Raw genomic sequence first — 25,664 nt, 5'->3', positions numbered from 1 at the left:
ATTTCATATATATATGACAGTGTTTCCCACAGAATTGAATTCCATTTGTGGTGGTTGGTTTGCAGAATTAACTTGAATACAACAATTTTTAACAAATTAGCACAGCGTGGTTATGATGCTAACCAGATTTAAGCACAATTTAGTACAACCTGGAAAATCATTGTGTGGTGGTCAATGTTGATATTGTGGTGAGCCGCCACAAATAAGTCAATGTATGGGAAACACAATATGATATTTGTAGACATATACAAACAAACAAACAGATTGTGTACTTTAAGAGACAATGAAATCTTTGGACTCTTGGTTTGATAATGCAACTCAAACGGATGATAACTTAGTTTAATTAAAATCAATTCCCTTGTTTATGTTTCATTTTTAAAAAGATGTCTATGTGTTTCGGCCTCCAAAGTTATAGTTGTCAACCCCTTCTATAGGAACTGAGGCAGCCCATGATCTATGAAGTGACATTATCATATTGACACATTGGAATGGAAAACTTCCACTCAACCCATTGAGTCCCATATTAGGTTCACTTCCCACTATACGGTACCATCATACAGTTCCATAAGTCCTACACTGATTGTTCTTTTCATGAAAAGAGCATGCCATTCTCCCTTCTCTTGTACAATAATTCATAGTTTGTTATTGTAGAGTCCTAAATATATCTTCTCAGACAACAGTACTTGCATCTTATTATAATAATAATATGACTTATTTACTAAGCCAACTTCAGGGCAATAAGATGGAGGACAATAGCACAAGATACAAGAGGACATCAGGTGTAAAAACCAGACTGTCTATTTCTGTTAGAGAGGAAGGAATGGTGGGTGCAGCTCCTTCTTTTTCAGAGGGTTGGCAAAAAACAGTGACAATGATGATGTCCCACCAGTCAGACACACACCTCTCGTGACAACACTACCTCAACAGCAGGCGCGGTCACCTCTGTCTCTCGCGCCACGTCGGGCAGGAGCTCGCTCTTCTCCTCCTGCTCTGGGTCCTTCTCTTCGCCGCCATCTGACGGCGGCTTGTGTGCCTTGCCCTTCTTCTCCCTCTGGTACTTGGCGGCCAGCGAAGCGTAGACGCAGCCGTAGGTGGCCGCCACCACCATCATGACGCACACCACGCCGCACACCACGCCGGCCACCACCACCGTGGCTGCTGCCCGCCGCACGCTCACGGCCCGGTAGCGCTGGCGCACACAGTCGGCGGCCCCGTCGTCGCCCCCCGGCTCCTGACCATCTGGGGCCCTGAAGCAGGGCAGTGAGCTGTCGCGCGTGCAGTGGCTGAACATCTCGGCCGGGACTGCCCGTATGTCTCGGCCCCAGAGCTCTCTGGGCAGACTGCACTCCAGGGCGTCCACCTGTCCCCCTGTTCATTCATGGAGCAAATTCTTAGTCAGCAGAGCTATTTAAAACATCTCAGTTTACAGCTAAGTAGAGACCTCACAATGACCTTCACATCCAGTGGTCTGGTCTAAATTGCTCTGCGTTGGCTAAGTAGTGACATAGAAGGTGGAGTATCTCTGTTTAGAAAGTCATCTCTCAGTTTAGCAACGTTTTGGAATTATCTATGCATCCTGGGATTGGAATTAGCGATGCATCCTGGGATTGGAATTAGCTATGCATCCTGAGATTGGAATTAGCTATGCATCCTGGGATTGGAATTAGCTATGCATCCTGGGGTTGTAGGCATGTATTTGATTATATTGCACTGCTACAAAGATCAGGTAAAATCAACATTAGACTCTTTTACACCAGTACCTACTGTATGGTCTATATATGTATATGTTATATGCAGTCCAGTGTGCTGTGGTCTATATATGTATATATGTTATATGCAGTCCAGTGTGCCTGACTCACCCCTGTAGAGCATCCACTCCAGCCAGTGCTTGAACTCCACCAGAGTGCAGTCGCACTCCCAGGGGTTGCCCACCAGGAGGAGGCTCTGCAGCTCTGACAGGTGCTCAAACTGGGCCCGCTGCACACTGCGCAGACTGTTGGCGGCCAGCGAGAGCCAGGTCAGCTCCTGGAGCCCTCCGAGCAGCCCCCGGGGCAGCGAGGTCAGTCTGTTGAGAGACAGATCCAGGCGCCGCAGCTGCGTCAGGCCCTGGAGGAGGTCAGTGCTGAGAGCGTACAGGCCTGCGTCGCTCAGGACCAGATCGGTCAGTTTCCCCAGCTCACTGAAGATGCCCACTGGCAGGCCGGGTAAGGGGTTGCCGGAGAGGTCCAGCCGCTCGAGCCGGCTCAGATTGCCAAATGCCCTCACGTGCAGCACAGAGATGTTGTTGCTGGACAGGTCAAGGCTCTGTAGGCTGGCCACGCTAGAGAAGGCCCCGGGCTCCAGAGCGCTGAGGTTGTTTCTTGAAAGCTGGAGGATGGAGATGTCTTTGGGTAGCTGGTCCATCATGTAGCGTAAGGAGGCTATGCCCTGGTCATTGCACACGGCATCCGTGCCCGCACAGACACATGCAGCGGGGCAGCCCCCAGCGAGCGCTAATGTCCCCAGTAGGCAACACAGAGATGCACTTGCTGCAAGAGCTAGGATGGAGAAAGAAGTATTTGAATGTCTGAAAACGAATGAAGCTCCTTAAACTACAGTAGGCATGGGAATGTTGATTAATATCTAAAAATCATTGCTTCACAAACACTCATGTCATAATATTCTACTGCTAATCTATTTGAAATATGTAAGACTTACACAGTGGGCCCATGCTGCTCCTGGTCCCCTTAGTAAGGTACCACACGTCTGATCAGTGGATCATGACCCAGCACTAAACTGTTCATCAGCCCTGTGACACGGCTCGGTTCTGATGGCCCTGTGACACGGCTCGATCCTGATGGCCCTGTGACACGGCTCGGTTCTGATGGCCCCAGTTGCCCCTCTATGATCTGGTGTTGCTACAGAGAATCAGATCGAACAACAGAAAACCATCAAACCAAACCACACAATAGATAACAAAACTTGGAATTTTTATTGTCTGATTTTTTTTTAAATTATTATTATTTATTTATTTTTTATATGTATTTATTTTTTTGGCCTTTTATGTCTTTAATTTACAGGACAGTAGAGAATGACAGGAAGCGAGTGGGAGAGAGAGTCGGGGTGGGATCCGGAAAGGACCACGGGGCGGGAATCGAACCCGGGTCGCCGGCGTACGGTGCAGGTGCCCCAGCCAGCTGCGATACGGCCGGGGCCTATTATTATTATTATTGGTAATTTGACTTGGCTGTATTAACATTTTCAAGTCAGTGTGAATGCTGATGGCCTCATGCAAACAAAAATCACTATCTTATTCAAAATGAAACGGTCACATCCTTAATATAGCATAGGTGTATGGCTTTTAACACTGGAGAATCTTTACGTATGTTTGTCAGTTTCAGCCGAGATTCAACGTTATACCTTTGTTGTCTGATGGTACTCTTTGCCTCATAGTTGAACTGCGAGTATATCAGGAGATCAGGGACTGTGTGGTATTTAAAGTGAAGGGGGAAGAGAGTTGTTCTTACAACCATTTATACTTATAGTGTCAAAGCAGTATACAGTATGCTTAAAGTATTTTGTTTTTCAAAAAGGATGGCATGGAAAGGATGACATGCGTTGTTGTCACTGAGAAGGTGATAATGGTACAATAAGTTTGCAATGTTCTTTAGCTCTCAGATAATCTGGATTTTCATACTACTACATTTTTTTTTTTTCATTTTGTATGGTTACTATCTTGGTCATGCACCTTGGTTAGTCCTCTTAGGATGTCGGGCATTCTTGCCTCACACTGAACATGTATATCTCCCATAAAACGCGTCCCTTGGAGCAGCCACATGTGCAATGTAGCACACTGACTAAATGACTGAATGGCTTTTGAGGGCGCAAGCGAGATGGCCTCTCATGCTCTCCGGCTCTTGTAGAAAGCCATTAAGTGCTGGCCCTCAGGCTTGTCCTTTGTCATGGCAGCATGGAGCCGCAACTCTTTCTCCGAACGAAGACTTTCGTTCCCAGAGGTGCACTTAAGGGCCCGATGGTCAGTCATGAGTGGCACTTCTCCGATTTTTGGTGGCAGGCACATTAATAACCGTAAGCATTACACCTAGTGAACTGTGCAGCGATGACAGCTGTTTTAAACTTCATTAGCGCAGTGAGTCTAATTTGGCCTCTTTGTCAAGACCAGAATATGCCACTGCTGTAGCTTTGGCTGCTTGAGAAACATTTATTGGCCTTTTCCTGTCTTTGTAGTTAAGTGTTTTTGTTTTTTTTCTGGCCGTTATAATTATCAGTAATCTACCAGGCATAAAGTAATCACTACTAGGTCTTAACTGCTTTAGATTATGTTTCATAGCTCACCCACGTGTAAACTAACCCAGATCAGACAGCTAAAAACCCATTTGCTCACACGCCGCACCGCGCTGATGAGTCCATTGGAAGCAGCGGGGGCTTAATCAAAGTAAAAGGGTTGAGGTTCTCCATGCCAGAGCGTGGATCAAAAGGTCCCGCCGGAGCATGACATCTAAATGGTTCGTTGTGTCTGACTTTCAGATTAGCTTTAATAATGCAGTGGAACTGAGCTGATCAGTGACTATGTCCAGTTGTCAGAAGCACAGAAAAGCATAATGACACTCATTAACGTGGATCTGTTATTGTCATAAACATGTATGTGCAAATTTTTTTTTTTACTGTAGTATTTACTGTTTATGGTTACAGTTTCATTTTTTTTAAATATATACAGTGTACTATGAGTAGTTTATTTATTTACATTTATTCTAATTTAGTGATGTAAGAGTTCACATCATTAACACCAAATGTTCCGTTTTTAATTGTAGACCAAGATTAGAAAGATTGATAATGTGCCTGTACTCACCGCACGCTTCCCATCTATATTCCTTGTGTCTTCTCTAAAGTAAATGAAACTGAATTTTGCATTTGTTTACAAATACATTCAAATGATATTGAAAAAGTCCCTTTCGTTCTCCACATGGGTAAATGAATACTTGATGTTCATGTCCAGAAGTCCGGTTCTGAGTCCGCTTGTCTTGTGTCTCTGTGGCTGATGCTGAGACTGTGGCTTAGCCAGTGTGCATCCCTACATCTGGGAAATGCGTTCCTCTTTTAGGACATCTCCCACTCCCTTCCTCCCTCCCTGCCTCCTCCCTCTCTCCTCCCTCTCCCTCTCCCTCTTTCTGTCTCTCTCTCTCTCTCTCTCTCTCTCACACTTGCACCCCCACACACTGACACACAACTATATAGTCTCTCCTTCTCTTTCGCTTTCTCCGTCTTTCTGCAAGTGTTGATATATGTGTGTGTGTGTGTGTGTGTAAGTGTGTGATTTTAGCGCAGCTCATCGGAGATAAACATGTGTGTGTGTGCCACGGCTTACTGTGAAAGTGGGCATGTGGCAAAAAGAGGGGGAGGGAAAGGAGGACTGATAAAGTGGTGGGATGTGGCGCTCGGAGGAGGACACTTTCCTCTCCAACTCAGACCTTTTTATAAAATGGCAGAGAGAGAAAAAAAACATCATTGCACAATGGCCACTGGCACACAGCTCACTGAACCCACAGATTAGTACTTTCCCATTTTCACGCCCCGATTTTTTCTGCTTTTTAACACAGCTATTGGAGTGCAAATGTCACTGACTTTACTGGAGTCCCGGCTGCTTTCTATTGCAGTTCAGGTAACTTACTGTTGTGGAGGGCCAACAGCTCTCTCTGTCTCTTAACACACGCACGCACGCACACACACACACACACACACACACACACACACACACACACACACACACACACACACACACACACACACACACACACACACACATCATAGTCACACACACACACACACACACACACACACCTCATTGGTATTCAGCTTCACAATGCATCTCCCATTTATAATCTCTCTTTTCACCCCTTTGAGCAGCCCAATGATACAGACGTAAGTAGCCTGCTTCATATATTGTATCCCTTCAAGTAGAATTCCAGTGCTTTTTGCATTCTATACACACATACATCTATACGAGATCAAAAGTTACGCATTTACGCCCTGTGCAGTTAACTCTATCCATATACAGTGTATTAAGTTATTCATTTATCCTCTAATGTTTTTCTCTATCCATATACGGTGTATGAAGTTATTCATTTATCCTCTAATGTTTTTCTCTGCAGTGCAGCAATGTGGAGGGTGTTTGTCCTCTGACTTGTGAAAGCATTGTAAGTTATCATATCACTCTGACTTGTGAAAGCATTGTAAGTTATCATGTCACTCTTACTTGTGAAAGCATTGTAAGTTATCATATCACTCTGACTTGTGAAAGCATTGTAAGTTATCATATCACTCTTACTTGTGAAAGCATTGTAAGTGTGTGTGTGTGTGTGTGTGTGTGTGTGTGTGTGTGTGTGTGTGTGTGTGTGTGTGTGTGTGTGTGTGTGTGTGTGTGTGTGTGTGTGTGTGTGTGTGTGTTTGTGTGTGTGTGTGTGTGTGTGTGTGTGGTACAATTTGGGGCTTGCATGCCAAAGTTTAGCTTGATGTCAAGTTTTATTCTCTCCTTTACTTTTAGGACCTCAACTGCTACATCATTGATCACAATGGATTCATTGTAATCTCCAAAGAGAGAAATGATGTGAGTATTAAACTATACTTATGTGCACTCTTACATTTACATCACATTGATAATCTCCAAAGAGAGAAATGACGTGAGTATTAAACTATACTATGTGAAATGACGGGAGTATTAAACTATACTATATGAAATGACGGGAGTATTAAACTATACTTATGTGCACTTTTATATTTACATCACATTTATTCATTTTGCGGACACATTTGTCCAAAGCGACTAACAGCTATGGAATAACATTTAGGCTATCAAGATTTAAGCATGTTTAGGTTTAAGCTACTGAGCTACACTACAGCAGTAGAATAACATTTAAGCTATTAACATTTAAGCATTTTAATATTTAAACTTTTAAACCACAGGGCTACAGCTACAGCATTACAATAATGTTTAACTACAGGGCAGAAGAGAATATAGCCAGGAGTTATCGCTGTATCTGTCAATACTAGTGCTAGAGGATAGGAATGCCTACATATTAAGTACTAGTGCTAGAGGATAGGAATGCCTACATATTAAGTTCTAGTAGCAGTATGGAGAAGGAGAAGTGGATGGTGGTTTACTACCACTCAAAACAGATACACTTTACAATTACAGACAATTACAATTACATTAAAATAAGGAAGCAACTAAGAACTTTGAGAAACACAGATATAATTTGTTTTTGCCATAAACGTGTGTATTTGCAGGTGTGTGTATGTATCATGGCATATCAGCATGAGAGACAGCAAGAGTGAGAGTGTGTGAGTGTACATGGGGGATGGTGTAACATATGTGCTATAAACAGTCTCCGAAGCATCTGGCGTAGCAGGACACTTATGGTGCCTAATCCTGCACAGATGCATCACGGCGGACAGAGGCCAAGGGCATCTGTATGGCAGCACATCACATGGAGCATGTGTGAAACAGTGTGTGTGCTCATGTGTTTGCGTGTATGTGACACGGTGTGTGTGTATGTGTGTGTGTGTCTGTGTGTGCAGATGTAGGGTGTCCATATTCACACAATATAAACGTTCTTTACCCATCTGCAGCTTAACAGAGCATTTTGCGGAGAGAGAGTAGCTTAGTATAGAGTGCACTGCAGAGACCTTAGCATCTGTAGACAATGGATAGGTTCTGAGATTTGGATTGCGTAATCTGAACACGGAGCTGATTGCATGTTATTGGTGCTGCCTGGGATGTGCACTGTGGGAGGCCTCCCTCCCTGCTCGCCTGCTGTGCATGCTGTGCCCCACCTCAGCGCCAGGCTCTGCTCTCCTTCCAGCGCAGGCCCATCCAACAGCATCACAGTCAGGGACACTCAATCAAGCATGCCGTTACATCACTGTAATTCAGTCTGGCAGGCACCGGGAAACAGGAAATCAACGGGTTTAGTGTTTGTGTTTTTACTGGATATGAAGGGACAAGCACACACACACACGCACACACACACAAACACACACACACACACACACACACAGGTGCTTATGAGTGGGCAAAATCTCTTCTATCCCTGTCAGGTTGGTAAATTCTTTGGGGAGGTGGACGGGTCAGTGATGGCACAGCTGCTGAAAACGGGCTTGTACAAGAGGTAAGAGAGTCATGGACCTGTGTGTCATAATGCTATTATACAATATTTACACTTGGCTCGGCTGTTATATGTTATTACTAAATGCTAAATATTACAATTATCTTTTTTATCATATTATTATATTATGTTATGTTAAATTAGGTTAACATGTTCCCACAAGCAGTCCAAATGTGTGTTCTTGTCAGTCTGTCAGTGGGATGTTTGCTGTTGTGTTTGACTCATTTTTGTAATGCAGGGTGGTACTGTATGACTACCAGGCTATGTGCAAGACTACGCACGGTCACTCGAGTGATGCTCGGCCACTGCTCAGTGTGAGTTTACCTATATCCCTGTCCCACCAGGGCTTGCCGCAGGCCAAGCCCTGGCACACCTATAACACCCGAGGAAGGCACCTTGACTGCCGCTCTCTCTAAACAGCGCTGAGAGCACTAGGCTCAGCACACCCCATTTGTTTGCTAATGTTTTTTCCCTCATTTCTTTCGGCAGCCTTTCTATGGACTAATGGGTGTGGTTAAGTGGTTCATGTCCAACTTCCTGATGTGAGTGCTCTTGGGGTTTCTAATATTTTGCCTCAATTGGTCAATTTTGCTACATTTTGCTACTGTTTAGATAAATACAATTATACTGTTTCATAATAATAAAAAATGTCCTACTTGTGATTACACTTTAGTTTAGGGAGAACATGTTAACCATACTTTACTAATTTATGTATGTATAAGTGCTCAACAAGGTCTGTATTAAGCATTATTGCACATTTATTAGGTCTTTATTGAACAGTTTCGTATTCTTACTTAATAAGCCATTTATTCTTGGTAAATTCTTAATTAGGTTACTAGTATATAGTATGGATCAAAATAAGTTTATAGACTGTCAGAATAGTAACATATTAAAACAATGTATTAGAAGGCTATAAAGTTTCTGTTTTGATCCATTCTATTTATCAATGACCTTAGTTCAAGGCCAGCTAGTTGCTTATCAAGGATTTACAAAGAATAAATCACCTATTCAGTAAGAATAACACACACACACACACACACACACACACACACACACACACACACACACACACTAAACTAAAGTGTTACAAAAAAGCTATTTTATGTATTGTTTTGAATCATATTTAGTCAGTAATAAAACTGTGAAAAAGCTGGCTGACTTGTTTTGATCTCACTTGAAGGTTTTTGCTGGAGTTCAACATCTGTGGACTTTGGCACTCAGATTATGTGGCAGATGGTAAGTTGTGGCATTTATGTGGCTCTAACGACTTTGCTGCAAAAGATCAAAAGTTAAAGAAGCTTAAAGCCTTCAAAAATGATGGAAGATTAAAGCGTCACTTGACAGTCAATATGTGTATGTGAGAGAGGGAAAAAATCAAAGTGGATGAGCTCTTTTGCCATAAAAAAGGAGGGATTTTGTACTTGGTAACTTCATGTTACCAGCTTCATAAATCCTCTGTAGACACTCATTTCATACAACCCCTCTCATTTCCTATGTCCTGGGCCTCATCATTGCTTTTCTCATCTGTGCCTCCATGATGTGCTCTCATCTGTGGCTTTCTCATTGTCCATACACAGCCAAGTCTGTGTACCATGCAGGTGAGTACACCTGTCATGCCATCACTTTGCCTCATTTTGTTTGAGTATGTGTAGAAACTAACTAGTACTTGGGTCCAGCCTTAGTTATGGGACTGTCATAGAAAACATCAGAAAGATAGACTGTGGGTATGTATCTCTCTCTCTCTCTTTCTGTGTGTCTGTGTGAGTGTGAGTATGAGTGTGAGAGAGAAAGAATTCAGGAGAGAGAGTGTTTGAATCAGAAAAGAAATGTGGAGTCAGTGTAACTGGTGAATGCTCACTTCCCAGGCCATAAACAGAAGAAGGTGGAAATCATGCAGCCCTGTGACACTGAGTATCCCGGCTTCATGTATGACACGTCCATTACTGAGACCAACAGCATCATCAAATGTGGCCGCTGTCAGAAGTAAGTGCTTGCAAGAGATTAACCCGAAGAGACTCATCTCCTGTAAAACATCACACCGAAGACCCATCTCAGTAGCTATGATCCTCCTGTAACAAGGCACTCAGAGCACTTCGTTGAACAGGGAATCTGCCTGCAATTTTGCTTTCACATCTGTGTGGTGCTCTTGTTTGGCTCAGTCTTTGGCACTGTGTTATTATAGAGTGTAATGACTATTCTGACTAATAGAGCGCTCCAGTTGCTGTCCATGGTGCTACTCTAGAGGGGCAGTACAAATGCAGCATTTTCCAGTGTTGCCAACCCCTCACATGTTGTGTACCTGCAAAAAATCACTAACAATCACATGTAAGATTAAGCATGTAATGCCAGATTAAGGCTACGATAGAGGGCAGTCTTTAATCGTACATACTTATTTTTGTTCCAGGATGTTTGTTTTGCAGCAGGTCCGTAACACTAACTTGGTGATGGTGGTTGCACAAGCAGACTGTGACTGTTCTCGCCAATACTCACCGATCACACTGACCCCAAAGGAGGTCAAATATATCCTTTCCAGGTTATGTTGTTCCTGTGTTATCAAATTTGTGAAAGGTTCAGGCAAGTGAATCGTAACATAGTGAAAACCCTCGGTTTAAGCACACATTTAATGTAACCAAATAATATGGCTCCTCAATAATTTCTAAAGCACCCTTAATGAATTGATCCTCCTGAGTTAGTCCCTGTTGTGCAATGTGTGGGCACCTTATGTTTATCACTATTCACCTGCCAGTTTGCCACCCATCAATCAATCAATCAATCAGATTTATTTATATAGCACGTTTAAACATGACTTGCATCAACCAAAGTGCTTTACAGAGACCAGTGGGAAGCAAGCATATAACATATAACAAATAAGACAGAGGCAGGCCATACAAAAACACATCATAAAGCAGACCATACAAATACACGAAAGAGACAACAGTACAAGCAGGGCTCCGGTCAAGATGAATCGGGAAACGCTAGAGAGAAAAGGTATGTTTTGAGCTGGGATTTAAAAGAGTCAACTGAAGGGGTGAATCTGATGGAGGTAGGGATGCTGTTCCACAGTTTGGGGGCTGCGACAGCAAAGGCACGGTAGCCCCTGTGCTTGAGAAATCAATTCTGTAACAAACCGGAAGCCAGTGAAGGGAGGCTAGGACAGGGGTGATGTGGTCTCGTTTACTTGTGCCTGTTAACAGTCTAGCGGCTGCGTTTAGGACTAGCTGCAGGCGGGACAGGGATGATTCAGTGATGCCGATATAGAGGGAGTTGCAGTAGTCTAGTCGTGATGTGATAAGAGCATGAATTACCCTTTGAAGATCTGGGTGGTTGAGAAGGGTCTTAATCTTTGCAATATTTCTGAGTTGAAAAAAGCTGGCTTTCACCACTGAGTTTATCTGCTGTCAAACCAGAGCTCTGAGTCAAAAATGACACCCAGATTCCTAGCATGGGGCCTAGTGAGGGTGGAGAGGGTGCCTAGGCTGCTGGAGATGGTACTGACTGAGTTTGGGGGACCAAAGAGGACAATCTCACACTTGCTTTCATTAAGTTGCAGAAAGTTGTGTGCCATCCAGGACTTAATTTCAGCAAGGCAGGACGTGAGACTGTCGATCTTGGACTGGTCGTTTGGTTTCAGAGGGAGATTTTGTATTTCTGAATAATTAAACCAAGGGGGAGCATATATAGAGAAAACTAAATGGGGCCCAGAATGGAGCCTTGTGGGACCCCGCAGGACAGGGGGGCTAAGGGGGAGAAACAGTTGGCGATATTAACAGAAAAGGATCTGTTGGCGAGGTAGGAGGTGAACCAGGATAGAGCAGTGCCTCCAAGACTGACCCCATGTTGGAGACGACCAAGAAGGATTGTATGGTCAATAGTGTCAAACGCTGCACTGAGGTCAAGCAGCATGAGGACAGCACAGTGACGATCATCTGCGGCGAGGAGCAGGTCATTAGACACTCTCAGCAGGGCTGATTCGGTGCTGTGCCCCGTCCTAAACCCTGACTGGAATTTATCCAGGATGTTGTTCTGTGTAAGATAGGGGGACAGTTGGGAGAGAATGACCTTTTCTTTTGACATGAATGGGAGTTTAGAAATTGGCCTGTAATTACTGAGCTGGGTGGAGTCTAGGTTCGTTTTTTTCAGTAGGGGCTGGACCACTGCATGTTTGAAGCAGGATGGGACGGTACCAGTGGCCAGGGAGCTATTAATGATGGAGAGGATGGTGGGACCAGTTGTGACAAGGACATCTTTCAGAAGGGGAGTGGGCACTATGTCAAGGGGGCAGGTAGTAGGTTTCATGGCAGAAACCATCTCAGAGAGGGAAGTTAAAGAGATGGGATTGAAGCAGGCCAGGGAAGAGGAGCAGTTGAGGCAGACAGTAGGGATTAGTGTGTGGGGGGGGGAGATGTTACTTCTTATGTACTCAACTTTAGTAATCCACTAATGTAATTATCATTCTGCTGTTTTGTCTAGACTGTCTACATCAAACTACCGTATATCAAGAATTGACCCCTAGGTCAGAACTTATGAAGTACAAATGTCCTTCATCTATTTTTGGCTTGCTCTTGTTTTTATTAAAATTCAGAATGCCAGAATCACCAGCTGGTGATGGGCGGAGGCTAAAAAGAGGTGACAGAAATGAAAATATTGCATATTTCTCTACACAATAGAGTATGACCTGTAGTCGTACTTTTTTAATGTTAGTTTCACACTTTACTTTAGAACATTTGACCTCAGTAGTGACCCTGAGCACTGACGCTACAGTGAGCACAGCGCAGCTCAGTTATGTAGTTTAGTTTCCAGGGCTGCAGGAGCGTTTGACAGCAAAGCCCACTGCAAGTGTCTCACCCTTAACACCTCTGCACATAACGCCACAGTCAAGTGTAACCGCATGAAGTCCCAGAAGATCCGCCGGCGCCCGGAGTCCTGCCACGCTTACCACCCTCATGTAAGGGCCTCCCGCTCAGCAAGAGTCAGATGCATCCTTCCACTGGCATCACATCAGCCAATGAACACGTTCAAATGCATTTCAAATTTCACACATCTATTTTGCGAAAACCTCACAAGAATGACTTGATAATAATTCAGTGTTTTAGTATACACTATTTAAACAAAATAATTGCAATGTGTTACTTGACATTCACATGTACTCTGTGGTTGCAGGAAAATGCAAAGGATTGTGGAGGAGCTTGTGAGATCAGTATATCAGTGGCTCTGCTGTTTGTTTCCTTGGTGACTTCTCTTGCTTTGCGATGATGGGAAGATGTCCCAGAAGAGGAGTTCAGAAAATGTATTGTAACTCTGTAATTTTCCATTTAATGCTGTTTATAACATCAGAAAAATGCAAACAAATAGGCATCCAGGTTATCCAAAACAAGTGAAAACGGCTATTTTGTAAAATTAGAAAATTATGGACTTTGCTGAAATGCATCATACATATTCTTCAGTCTTATTCAGAATAGAGCATAGTTGAATTCATGAACTCAGTGACTAAAGGCCAAATAACACACCACATGATCTCCAGAGAATAAGGCTTCTGTGGACAGTTCATCACAGAACACGGAGGAGCTTGAGTGCGAGGACCTCTACTGGACTTAAGGTTGCAGTGCAACCGCAAACATTTTAGAGAGATCTTTGGAATGATGGACTGATTGTACATGCTCAGAATAGTGTCATAGAGTAGAGAAACTCTGTGTGAATTCTACCCTACAGTGAAAGGAAGGCAGAGGTCATCAGAACTGTCTGTCATGTAATGCTCCAAGTCAAATTACCTATTAAGATTACTCTATGTGTAACAGCAGTCAGCATGGATGTTCACTGGTGTGTTTCATGTAGACTTGATTTGTAGGACTTGCTAAGGCTTAAGCATGTGGTTATCTTAAACATGTCTACAGATTGGTGAAAACAATCACTTTAGAAAGCATTGATAGAGTTGGCAAGAGTTAAAGGAAACAAGATACTTATTCTAAACTGCACAAGTGTACCAAACACGTATTTCTTATTCCATCTGTATGTTTTTTTTCAGTTATCTTTTTGTTTTTCAAATAAACTTTATAAACTTGTGTTTAGGCAAACAAATGTTAGGTGTTGTAACTGGTTGTGAGCTAACTCATTTCTAACGATTTTCTCCATGTACCATGGTATCCCCTTCATCATACTCGACTAAAGTATGAGTAAACTGTGAAGCTCTATATCTGTTGCTAAAAACTGCAGAACAAGATACCGAACACTGATGCATAAAGGGCCATTTTACTAAATTCTACTCTACTCACTGTAAGATTCTGTTAATGTATGTAATCTATGTTATTGTATGTAATAATGGCATTGTTACCACAGACACAGAAGTGCTGCTTTTTCCCTCATCATGTACCTGCCTGAGCATGTGAACATGGGTCACTGAGACAAACACCTGGTAATGTGACTTTAATGAAGTAATAACAACAGAGCATAACATATGTAGTCTATGAATAATAATGTATGATAATCTCAATCATACAATTTCAAATGAAATTTTAGAATGTTTTTTGTTGATTACAGCCATTTTTATTTTGTACCATAGATGTGTATTAGGGCCTATGTACTTAATACTGTTTAGACAAAGCTATTATACAAGGCAACTGAAAGGCTTATTAGCCTATATTTTATATCATGGGAACTGAAACTATTGAGTTGAACTGAAATTATTGAGTTACAAGAGCTATAGAGTAATTCTTGACAGAATTAAAGTTAACTGAATTGTTTTATTTTTGTCACATACTTGAGATTATTTTCAGTGTTATAGATGGATAGGTGTTACTAATGGTGTTATGGACAGTATTTTAAAGGGAACCCAATGTTAAATATGTGGATCTATAAGTTGTTAGTAAACTCTGACCACTCTAATATTGAAAAACTCCAGGCCTCAATGCTCAGGCACAGCAGCAGGTTCTCATACAGGGCCCACCCAGGAACATGGCCCACAATCCCTGGGCCAGCTCTCTAACTGACGCTTCAAGAAACCTCAAGCCACAGCGCCCACCCTGGGCCAAAGCAGACCGAGCTAAACGGGGCGTTCAGGGGAAAGAGAGTGTGGAGAGCCGGTGTGGTCTGGCCTCCCTTCCTTTTTTTCCTTGGCCGTCTCCCCCCAGAATGGGCTGCAGCACCCTTGGCAGCTACACGTCCCAGTGGGAGAGATGGTCCCGTCACTACACAGGCAAGCGGCTCACATGCCCACAGCAGCTGGGGCCAGAGGACCGTCAGAAGACAAAGATGCAGTGGCTGAGCCTCTCAGCAGCGCCACCTGCAGGACATCCAGGGAATGCTCCATCATGTAGCCCAAAAGGGTATTTTATCACTCTACTGTTTAAACTATGTGACTCTCTGTGATCCAATGTGAGAGAACTGATATGGGTTGCATAGATTTATCATGCTTGCTCTTGGTAGAGTCATATTCTAAAAGAGATACCAGACTGATACATGCCTGAACACATTTGTCTGTACAGAATGACCCAAAGATGTAAGAAGTCCCAGCAGCCTCCACCATTTCAGATCAGTCGGGTAACAGGAGTTTCCCCCTCTTGGTCTTTCAAGGCATGTGAGATTCACACGAAAAGACAATAAATATTCGTATTGGGCCAATGACACAAATACCAGAATGTTTTAAAAGTTATTTTCAGGTATACTACAGTAAATACTATCATATGATTTTAATATAAGCAATGTAGGCCCTGCTGGAAAAAAAACAGCTAGAAACCAGATTATGCTGGTTTTAGCTGGTCTTTGCTGGTTTTCTTCCAGCTCTTGCTGGTGTAACTGATTGGGCCAATGACCAATGTCATTTTAGCTGGTGTTGCTGGTCTGCACTGCTGGTTTAACTGGCCATGCCAGCTTATGTTGGTCATTCTAGCAAACCAGCATGATCATCTTACACCAACAATGTCAAGCTTGACAGGCTGGTCACCAGCATGACCATCTTGTGCCTGCTGTATTTCACACGACAGACTGGTCACACCAGCATGACCAGCTTCCTCAGATGGTCACGCCAGCATATCCAGCTGGTGGCCCAACCAGCTACACCAGCAGAGACCAGCAAGAGCTGGAACCAGCAAAGACCATCTAAAACCAGCTACCAGCATAAGCTGGTTTCTAGCTGTTTTTTTTCCAGCAGGGCATCATGGCATCATGTTGAGGTGTAATGAGCTAAAGACTCAACACGAAGGTCATTTGATATTACCACCAGCATACTGATATACAGATGTTCCTGTCAAATACTCACTGTCCGATGGCTGTCCTCCAAGGCAACTTGAACCAGCGCCAACATTGCTGGTGTAATGCATCAACAGCATAATCCTCAACTATTCAAAATACAGTATGTCACAGTTCTTAAAGGACTCATTGGTGGCACTCCATTAGGACAAAAGGACAGACATAGCAGCACCTGCCCATGTGACCAAAACAGAGTGTGGTTATTATAAGCAACCAGAGATTAGGCCTGTAAATTCATAGGCACCTGGACCACGGATAGCGACATTACTGTTAAATGAGAAGTGTTGAATGAGTAGGTGTACAGCCTACAGCAGGGGTCTCAAACACCCGGCCCGCGGGCCAAATCCGGCCCGCGTCCGGCCTAATTCCGGCCCGCGACGTATGTCAAAAATAATAATGTAATCCGGCCCTTGAGACTTTTTAATTGTGACAAACAACGATACTGATTAAAATAGACGATACTTCCAAGTACGGTGACAAATCTCTTTGTACTCTGCTCCACTATGTGCTAGACATCCAGAGCTTCATTCAAACCCAAAATCGCTGCACAAAGTTTTCAGGAAATACTTGTATTACACGCGAGAAACAAAGACGTGCATTTGTAATGACGCGGAAGCGATGCAGGCCATAGTGTTGCAGAAATTGAAGCAGAAATAGGCCTACACCAAATGTTGAAAAACGTTTACGTGTGATGAAGTCTTAGGTAGGCTATGTTATTCACCTATTCTAAATCTGAAGGAGAATATCCTTTTGTAGATTATGATCGATCGTCTATTGAATGGAGGTGCGTCTGCGTGTATACGACGGTGTCCACTATACCATGCTTATTTCGACCCTCTGCCCAACATAGCTTGGAGGTTGCAGTGGTAATCTTGATGATAGTGTCCGTAATGGACGTGGTACAGACAGCAGGGCTAGTAGAAATAGGTCAGTCACCCACAATATGATGCGAACTTCTGGGTACTCAGATTACCCGCGATAGGAACTGATTTGACCAGAATACTTTATTGTAGGCCTTGTGGTTTAGAAACCATATACATCTTAGGTGTTGGTATACATCTTAGGTGTTTTCCTGTTAATTTGTTATGTGGGCAATATGAAAAAAGGAAAGTAAACCTGCTCAAATATGTTCATCCAGTATTTATTGAAAGGTGCATAATTTGAGGTGCTTGCCATCCAGTGCCAATTTAGATGGGTAAATTTACCCCCTTCATAAACTTTTGTTTTACTCAAAGATTTTTACATTTACAGTAGGACTTTATCTCTGACCACTTTCAAGCCATGGCCTTTTGAATTTTTGATATAAAAATCCAATGGTGTTGCTTCACACCAAATATTTTTATTTGGTGTGAAACACACACATACCTGTTTTTATGCTTTTCATTTGTTTTATAATTTGTATTAATATTTATTTTATCATTATTTTATTTATAAGCTAAGGTAGCTAGCACAGGTGTCTAAAACTAGATAAAAACACTTGCACTTTCTGTTTGCATTGTGGTATTTGAAAAAAAGAACATCGCATTTTCAGAAATAGCCGGCCCTCCAATCAGATGACGTTGGCAGAATTGGCCCCCAGCTCATTTGAGTTTGAGACCCCTGGCCTACAGGGGATACACAATGAGTTGTGATTGTCATTTTGCTGTTGTGTTTTTTGGCTTACTGTCGTGATTTTTTATGTGTTGTGTTTTGCACTTCAGGGCCACTGTAACAATATGTTCTAACCTATTTAACATTGACCTGCCACATCAGTGGCAAGGCATGGAAATGAAGATCACATTTTATGTATCCCTGATATGATTAATCTGTCTTGTGAACTTTGAGTATGATTAATCAAAATCTTGCGAACCCATCAGAAAACGCCCTATAATTTAATTTAGTCTACTTTTGATAGCCCTTACGAGAAAATAACTGCAGTACTTCAAGTGTCAAAATTATAGTTTTGGAGGAATTATTTGAAGTTAACATTCAGGAATATACATCGATTTGCCCTGACCTGGTGAGTAGACCTCCGACTTCGAGTATGAAGGAATTTCAGAGGTCTGAAATTTTGGACTTTTAAGATGTCTGGAATGCTGTGTAAGTTTGAACGCATAAAATATCAGACCAAAGGGATACCAATAAATTGGACCATATGTATGCTAATCTTTATATTAGCCTGTTTGGTGAATACAAACAGACTCAAGGACTTAAACTTAATGCTGAGTGAGTCATATAATAATGAGCTTGCTTGAGGTGGTATCGTGACATTTATTGAGAAAGAATGAGAAAACACTTAAAAAACACATAAAAGAGACACTCTATATAACATGTTAATGAAGCCAATGCACAAAGCAACTGGTTATGGTGTTTCTCTAGTCACTTAATTAAAAAAATCCTTGCCCTTCACTGTAATGAAAAATAGTTTCTGGTTTTATTTAATAAAAAACACACACATTTGTATCCAAGCAACAGAACGCTCAAAATGTTAATTTAGTTAAACAAAAGTGTCAAGGGCTTCACACCTGCATCATTACACACAAAATAAGACAAGCTGAATTAAACCAAACTAACCTTTACAAAAGTAATGTTGAAATGTTAAAACAACACTTTTTAAAATGATCATGGTCCAATTTGATCACTAATCCTGAGCTCAGTTCAAATGGTAGCCTTAAAAATTCATGGACAAGTTTAGTTCTGAATTAACCCTTAAAGGAGTACCGTCACACCGGTGTGACGGGAATGTTGGGAAATGAACGTTCTAAAGAATATCTGGGTTCATTGAATTCAACATAGAATTTTAGAACCTTCAATTGTTGCGGAACGGAATCTTATGTTAGAATGTTCAAAAACCTACACCTTTAATTAAATGCTGTTGTTTAGGCAATGGTAGTTGTGGGACATGGGTTCAATGCAGATTCAGAAACCATTTAACCTTTTGCCCCCCCCCCAATCCAGATGTTCAGTCCAGTGAGAAATGAGCATTAATGTGCTGTCTCCACGTCTTCGTCGCCCTGCATGGCCTGTCTCGCTGTGTCTTCTTTGGGGCCCTTTTTACTTTTTTCCCTAGATCCACACACACAAACACACACACAAAATAAATCATCATTATTCTAGTTTTTCATAATGATAAATGCATATTAATTACCAGGCTGCCCATCAAAACGTCATAACGTGCAGTAGACAAAAGGAAATACTGTGCATGTTTTGATCCGAAAGTGTACATCACAGATGAAGACAGGCAAGCAGCTCTGTGTGAAAGTAGGCAGATTTCAGCAGGATATACTCACTTTGACTTTAGAGCAAGAACTATAACGCCAACAAGAATGGCAGCTCCAACGAGACCAAAGACCACTCCCAAAATCAGTGCTGAACACAAACCAGAGCAAACGGAAATGATATTATATATCTTTTTTTTTTTTTAAATGAATAAACATTTTAATATGTAGGCTATACTAGCATTTTTGTATTGTATGCAATAGTAGGCTACTATTTATTGAGGTCTAAGGACTAAGGTCTCCTACTGCACTGCAGCTAGAATGTTATCCCTCATTGTAAGTCGTGTTAGACAAAAGCATTAGCTGAATGAATAGATCAAATGTATATGTACAACATTATGAGAAATTCCCAAGTGTTAACTCACCAACTGGTGTGTCATACTCATCTTCCTCGGGGCCCTCACCAGGATCTGTTCAGCATTGGGACAGAGAACACAGGTCACAGTTCATACTGTAGTTCATATCACAGACCAACTGTATGCATGACAGCTTCCTGTGGACTTTGTTAGGAAGAGGAATTAACTTGATTACATTTTCAACTTGCATTCTTGTTAGCTTTGTTTGTTCATTCATGTATGTTACTCTTTGTAAACTGGCCTTAAGTTTGAGAATAGTTGCTATATAAATGCAACAACAACAACATAATTGTAGCCTAGGCTATTATTATTATAGTTGTTCTTATATCCTAGACTTGCAGTGTGAACTGTTTTTCTGTTTAATAGCATTCATGTGGAATTTACTGTAGCCTACATGAAGTTCACACCGACTCACCTGCGATCCCATAACACGTTTTGTTGCAGGCTTGATTGTCCAGGAATCGGTTGCCGTTCCCGACGCAACCGGTCCAGAAGAAGGTCTTGCATTTCCGATGGATGGGGTCATAATAATACCGCAGGTAATTAGACAGACATTTTCCGACTTCCTTTTTGAAGTGACATGCCTCTCTCTCTGTGAGGGGTGAGGGAATCCGATTGGTAAAATGGTACAAATAAATTATTGCTGTAGCTATCATGTAAATTCACCTGATTCTGTAATTATGCATAGCGCTATTACACCACTAGGTGTCAGGAAATACTCAGGAAATGTTCCTTTCTTCTCTCTCTTCTTCTCGGCTTTAAGGGCTAAAGCGTGAAATTGTCTTGATAACAATCCTATAGGTAATCATCCCACTAATCTAAACCTACTTTCTGGTGAAATGACTAGTCTTGTGAGGTGTAAGGAAAGATGGAGATTATCCTCCTGGTATGTTGTGATGGGTGGGATTTTGATGATGAGCAGCAGTCTGGCAGGACATTCACTGACCTTGCTCAGTCACTTTCAATTTCAATGTTCACCATAATGCTATACCTCTCTGTGCATTGTGTGTTTTCTGTAGTGCTATCCCTAAATTTGATACTTACCATCAATTGGGTACAAAGCGGTTCCACTGCTTGAGCAGTTTCTCATGCAGTACTTTTCAACATTAAAGCGGTTAGCATTGCCACCGGCTCCATAGAACATAAATGGATCACACTGGTCTGTGACGTTGTCATAGTAGTAGTAGACCATGGGTTGGATTCCCTCAGCAGCCGTTCCTTCATTTTTACGCATAGAACAGATATCATCTAGGGAATGGACAGAAAAGATGCAATGTCTACGTTCAGTCTTTAAATTATTTTTAAATAAATGTTCCTAACAGATGACAGGTTTGCCTATAATTGCAATAGGCCTAGCCTAACTGAATAGGTTGTCAGTGGTAATGGAGTGAACTGCTCCGAGCAGTTACTTTTTTGATGAAGTATACCCTTGATGCACACCTTTATTTCAGTTGTGTCTGTCTGTCTGTCTATCACACTGTTGCATCAGCAGAATTTAACGCCTTGTAGAGCACCAAAGCTATTGATTGTTAGCCTAGCTACCAGCCATCCTGATCCCAGCTGAACTAGAGAGAAACGTGTGGTGGGCTACTCCAGTGTTTTTCAACCTTTTTTGTGCCAAGGCACACTTTTGACACTTAAAATGTCCCACGGCACACTAACATCCTGTTGTGAAGAAAAAATAAACATACCATAGCCTAAAATTTCAAATAATACACAGATATGGCCTTATTATGGCTTCTATGCAAGACCTGCTCAATAAAACAAGCGCCCTCTGTTTCATTTGTAGGTGACTATATCTAATTTAATTGTTGTTATGAACTGGATATGTGATGATTCTGTGAATACTGGATATAGGGCCCCCGTTGTACAATGCCTGCATACCACAAATAGTGCAATCATACAATCAATGAGAGCATGTGGTTATAAATTATTTGATGCAACAGTTGCTTTTCTGGACCAGTGAGTGACATTTGGGTAATTTTCTGCGGCACACCTGATGATCTCTTACGGCACACTAGTGTGCCCCGGCACAGTGGTTGAAAAACACTGGGCTACTCAACTGAGTCTGACTGAAAATTGGCGGGGTCAAGCTTGTGAAGCTTGTGCTTTCTTACACTTTAGTTTGTAGAGCCGATCCCTCTGATCGCTAATGATTAACTATATGAGAGTCCCCACACCCTGGCTTTATGGCTGTTCGGCTGCAATAAAGCCATTTATGATTATGAGAGAGCCTCCACCTCATAGACTTCAGGGGCTAACCTACTGGTGGCTAACCTTCTGTTATTACAACAACAACTAGTTCCAATGCTGCATTCTGAACCTGTGCTTCATCTTTCCTCTATAGCGTAACTTGTCTCATGATGGTCAAACCAGCTCATAGATTTGAAGGAATATGTTATTCTGCAGTGCTATATTTTGTCTGTCATGTGACAACCAGTTCACCAGCACTTTAGCGTATCTAAACAGGCTAATGAGGCTGAGAGTTGTTTATGCAATGATGCTTTGACAGAAGGACTGGAGACAGGCTGCAGGGGGAGATTGATGGGAGGGGATGGCTCAGGAACATTGGCCAGTGGAAGGACACATAAGCAGCATCGGTAGCACATTAAATGCCTGTCATAATGTCAATCAAGCGTGTTCTTGTAGAGTGGCATCCTGTATCCAGTACCTGACCCTGATACCTTCCACAACTAACTGTGTATGCTGTGTTCAATAATGTCATAGTGCACATAATGACCTTGGTTCAAGGTGTAGGATAACACCAGTGCTTTAAAACATGGGTACAGTAGCACAGCTGCTATAAAGGTGTTTTCACATTCATACAGTATGAGAAAAGTCTAAATTGAACAATTTGCAATCAGATTTCTCCAACTGAAGCCATTTGGATTAATCTACAACGATTCTATGCTAAGGCAATAAGGAAGGACACTCCCATTCAGAGCAGTAGTCCAGTAGTCTTTCAGTGCAACCGTTACACTCACTTCCGGACCCCAATGACACACGAATCATAAAGGTTCAAAACGTAACCTTTGTTCCCAATGCAACAGCAATGTTTCATTCAAAATGTAAATCCATATGACGCATACGGGTTGTTTGTTAGAACTAGCAAAAAAAAAACATATATGTTGAAATATAACTTTTTTTTTAAAATTATTTCTACTTCCTCAGGGCTAATCTAAATCCTCTATCACTTCAGGCCTATGTTACCCTACTCAATAGTGCCATCACATCCCTTCTGTATATATTTCAATGCATTTACCAAAGAAATTGTACTTAGTCAGTGCCTGCCGATACACAACAAAATTTGTTTTGGTTGTGTGCATAACGGATGCTAAGGTATAGACCTAAAATGTTAAACCACTTTTGAATATTAATTAAATTATTGAATTATATGAATTCATATTCATTTTGTTAAGATCACCCAGAAAGACAAAGATATGGCTAAATTCACTTACTATTCATCTGTGCCTGGACAGAGAAAAAAGCGGAAAAAATGACCAAAAATGTCGCCAGTTGCCTCATGGTGATGTTACTCCTTCAGGTGCTGCATAGGCTAGTGAGTTATAGGCCTATCATAAAGGGCAATGTCAGTGGGCTGGACATTAACAGTGGACTTTGTACTTTCACTAGATAAGTTTCATGGGTAATGATGCACTGTGACAAAGACATCAAGTTTCACCCGATCATCAATAAACTATGTACACTCCTTAATCAGTTTGGCAAGTCACTGAAATTGAAGCATTTCTTTTTTTTCAAGCCCTAATTAAGATAGCAAATTAGTCATGAGTGGATTCATTTCACAAGACAATCAAATGCTTTGTATGATCCAAAATAAAACATAGATTTCCTCTATCCCTTAGCCACATTGGTGGTTCAAACAGCAAACAATAAACAACCCCGCCCTAAAACTGAAGCAATGCCACCGTTATCCTGGAGGTTATCTATGTATGTAAGTACCACTGTGCCCCATGGTCCTGCATAATTAGTCACCCTGTGACTGTGTGGGCCAGGGCATTCACATGAGTGATTGTCAGGCTAGCTTTTATTGGCAGATGCTAAGGTGCTGCACTTGTATTATCTGTCAGCCTTTTTCCCCATGATAACAGCGGCATATGATTGGCTCAGAGCCTTTTTCCCCATGATAACATCGGCATATGATTGGCTCAGAGAGCTCCGGTTGGCTACGATTGGCTATGAGAGCTCCGATAACCTCGATGAGATGACAGACAGCACTCAAGTCTGGAAGCTTACATATCAGAGGTGAGCTTCCCTTAAGCAGTGGTGTGTGTGTGTCTGTGTGTGTGCATGCACAATAAACACAAATTTATTTCAATACTGAATAAGAGAGTAGCGAGTAGCTTATAATACATACGTGTCTAATAGGTAGTTCAAAGCCTAAGAGAGAGAGAGAGAGAGAAAGGGAGAGATATGATAGTCTCTATCATTTAACATTGGTCATTGCTCAACATTTCTAGCAAATACCACCCAGAGCACCTTGGCAAGCTCCCAGAATCCCTGCTGGCAGAGATCTGTCCTCTTCAGGGGATGACTCTGTGCAGGAGCTTCCCACTTAGAGAAGGCCACGAGTGGGGATGGGGAGAAGGAGGGGAGGTGACCCTTTAAAGAGACAATAAAGGGGGGTCAGCGCTGAGGAGGTGACCCTTTAAAGAGACAATAAAGGGGGGTCAGCGCTGAGGAGGTGACCCTTTAAAGAGACAATAAACGGGGTCAGGGCTGAGCAAGTGTTCTAATTATAACCAAGCAAGCACATACCTCTGAGCTGGCTCTGTGGACATCTCAGTGTCCAGCCCTCGAAATGTCTCTGGTCATCTCGCCTTCCCATGACGGGCCACACAACATGTTTGCCAAGTGGCAGCAGAGCTTGATTTCCAACCAATATGTTTGTCACTGTCACTGGTCACATACAGTACAAACAACAAATATGCACACACACACACACACACACACACACACACACACAATCACAATGACATAAACACGCATATATAAAACAAACATACAATCACAAATGTACATACTACATACACACAATCATAAAGACACATGCACAGTGCCTATGAAAAGCATTCACCTCCTTGAATATTTTCCCTTTTGTTGCTTTTTTAAATGGAATATATGTCCTTTTAATTTGGCCTTTTTTACAAGACATACTCAAAGTTATTTTCACAATGTCAAAGTGAAAACAGATTTCTACAAAGTAATGTATGTATCATGTAGAATAAGTGGTTGGATAAATTATTAATCAGTAATCCTGGCTACAATTCCATCATGAAGACAAAAGAACACTCTAACCAGCTCAGAGGTAAGGTTATTGAAAAGCATAAACGAGGGAATGCATACAAAAATGTCATTGAACATCCCCTGGAGTTCAGAGAAATCCAACATTAAGGAATGTAAAGAATATGTCAAATGTGTACATCTGCCTAGAGCAGGCCGTCACCACAAACTGAGTGACCGTTCAAGAAGAATATTGGTGGGGGAGGCCACCAAGGCACCTACAGTATGACAGCTCTGAAGGAGTTAAAAGCTACAGCAACTGAGATGGAAGAAATTATGCAAACAATAACTATTGCCTGAGTTCTTCAACAGTCAAAGCTCTGTGGTCGAGAGGTAAAGCTCTTATT

At 42.1% G+C, this 25,664-nt stretch overlaps 3 protein-coding genes across 3 annotated transcripts in view; 1 reads left to right on the top strand and 2 right to left on the bottom strand.

Moving 5' to 3' along the window:
- Nucleotides 1-13,415, top strand: part of LOC143138107 (voltage-dependent calcium channel subunit alpha-2/delta-4-like) — a 42,018-nt gene extending 28,603 nt beyond the window's left edge. Inside the window, exons 28-40 of the mRNA XM_076298553.1 lie at nucleotides 5,598-5,659; nucleotides 5,905-5,919; nucleotides 6,150-6,194; nucleotides 6,542-6,604; nucleotides 8,095-8,165; nucleotides 8,401-8,476; nucleotides 8,652-8,704; nucleotides 9,343-9,398; nucleotides 9,740-9,760; nucleotides 10,028-10,145; nucleotides 10,567-10,682; nucleotides 13,025-13,107; nucleotides 13,323-13,415. Of these exons, the coding sequence (XP_076154668.1) occupies nucleotides 5,598-5,659; nucleotides 5,905-5,919; nucleotides 6,150-6,194; nucleotides 6,542-6,604; nucleotides 8,095-8,165; nucleotides 8,401-8,476; nucleotides 8,652-8,704; nucleotides 9,343-9,398; nucleotides 9,740-9,760; nucleotides 10,028-10,145; nucleotides 10,567-10,682; nucleotides 13,025-13,107; nucleotides 13,323-13,415 (872 nt within the window). The remainder of the gene's footprint in view (nucleotides 1-5,597; nucleotides 5,660-5,904; nucleotides 5,920-6,149; nucleotides 6,195-6,541; nucleotides 6,605-8,094; nucleotides 8,166-8,400; nucleotides 8,477-8,651; nucleotides 8,705-9,342; nucleotides 9,399-9,739; nucleotides 9,761-10,027; nucleotides 10,146-10,566; nucleotides 10,683-13,024; nucleotides 13,108-13,322) is intronic.
- Nucleotides 890-4,024, bottom strand: LOC143109585 (uncharacterized). The gene is made up of 4 exons (XM_076272361.1): nucleotides 3,887-4,024; nucleotides 2,744-2,897; nucleotides 1,860-2,492; nucleotides 890-1,368 (listed from the first exon to the last, which is right to left on the bottom strand). The coding sequence occupies exons 1-4, from the start codon at nucleotides 4,022-4,024 to the stop codon at nucleotides 890-892; spliced, it is 1,404 nt and encodes a 467-aa protein (XP_076128476.1).
- A 5,951-nt stretch (nucleotides 13,416-19,366) lies between the features above and the next one.
- Nucleotides 19,367-24,862, bottom strand: LOC143138100 (inter-alpha-trypsin inhibitor). Its single transcript, XM_076298540.1, has 6 exons — nucleotides 24,793-24,862; nucleotides 21,061-21,264; nucleotides 20,432-20,608; nucleotides 20,026-20,070; nucleotides 19,673-19,751; nucleotides 19,367-19,448 (listed from the first exon to the last, which is right to left on the bottom strand). Exons 1-6 carry the CDS (start codon nucleotides 24,860-24,862, stop codon nucleotides 19,367-19,369), a joined length of 657 nt encoding a protein of 218 aa, XP_076154655.1.
- Between the last annotated feature and the right edge of the window lie 802 nt (nucleotides 24,863-25,664).

This window comes from Alosa pseudoharengus, unplaced genomic scaffold (genome assembly GCF_046254945.1).
Source record: "Alosa pseudoharengus isolate Yale_2024_CS ecotype anadromous, Long Island Sound unplaced genomic scaffold, YU_APseudo_1.1 YU_APseudo_1.1_scf_10, whole genome shotgun sequence".
NCBI classification, from domain to species: domain Eukaryota; kingdom Metazoa; phylum Chordata; class Actinopteri; order Clupeiformes; family Clupeidae; genus Alosa; species Alosa pseudoharengus.
The sequence above is the reverse complement of the archived record's forward strand: the minus strand, read 5'-3'. Positions and strand labels throughout refer to the sequence as shown.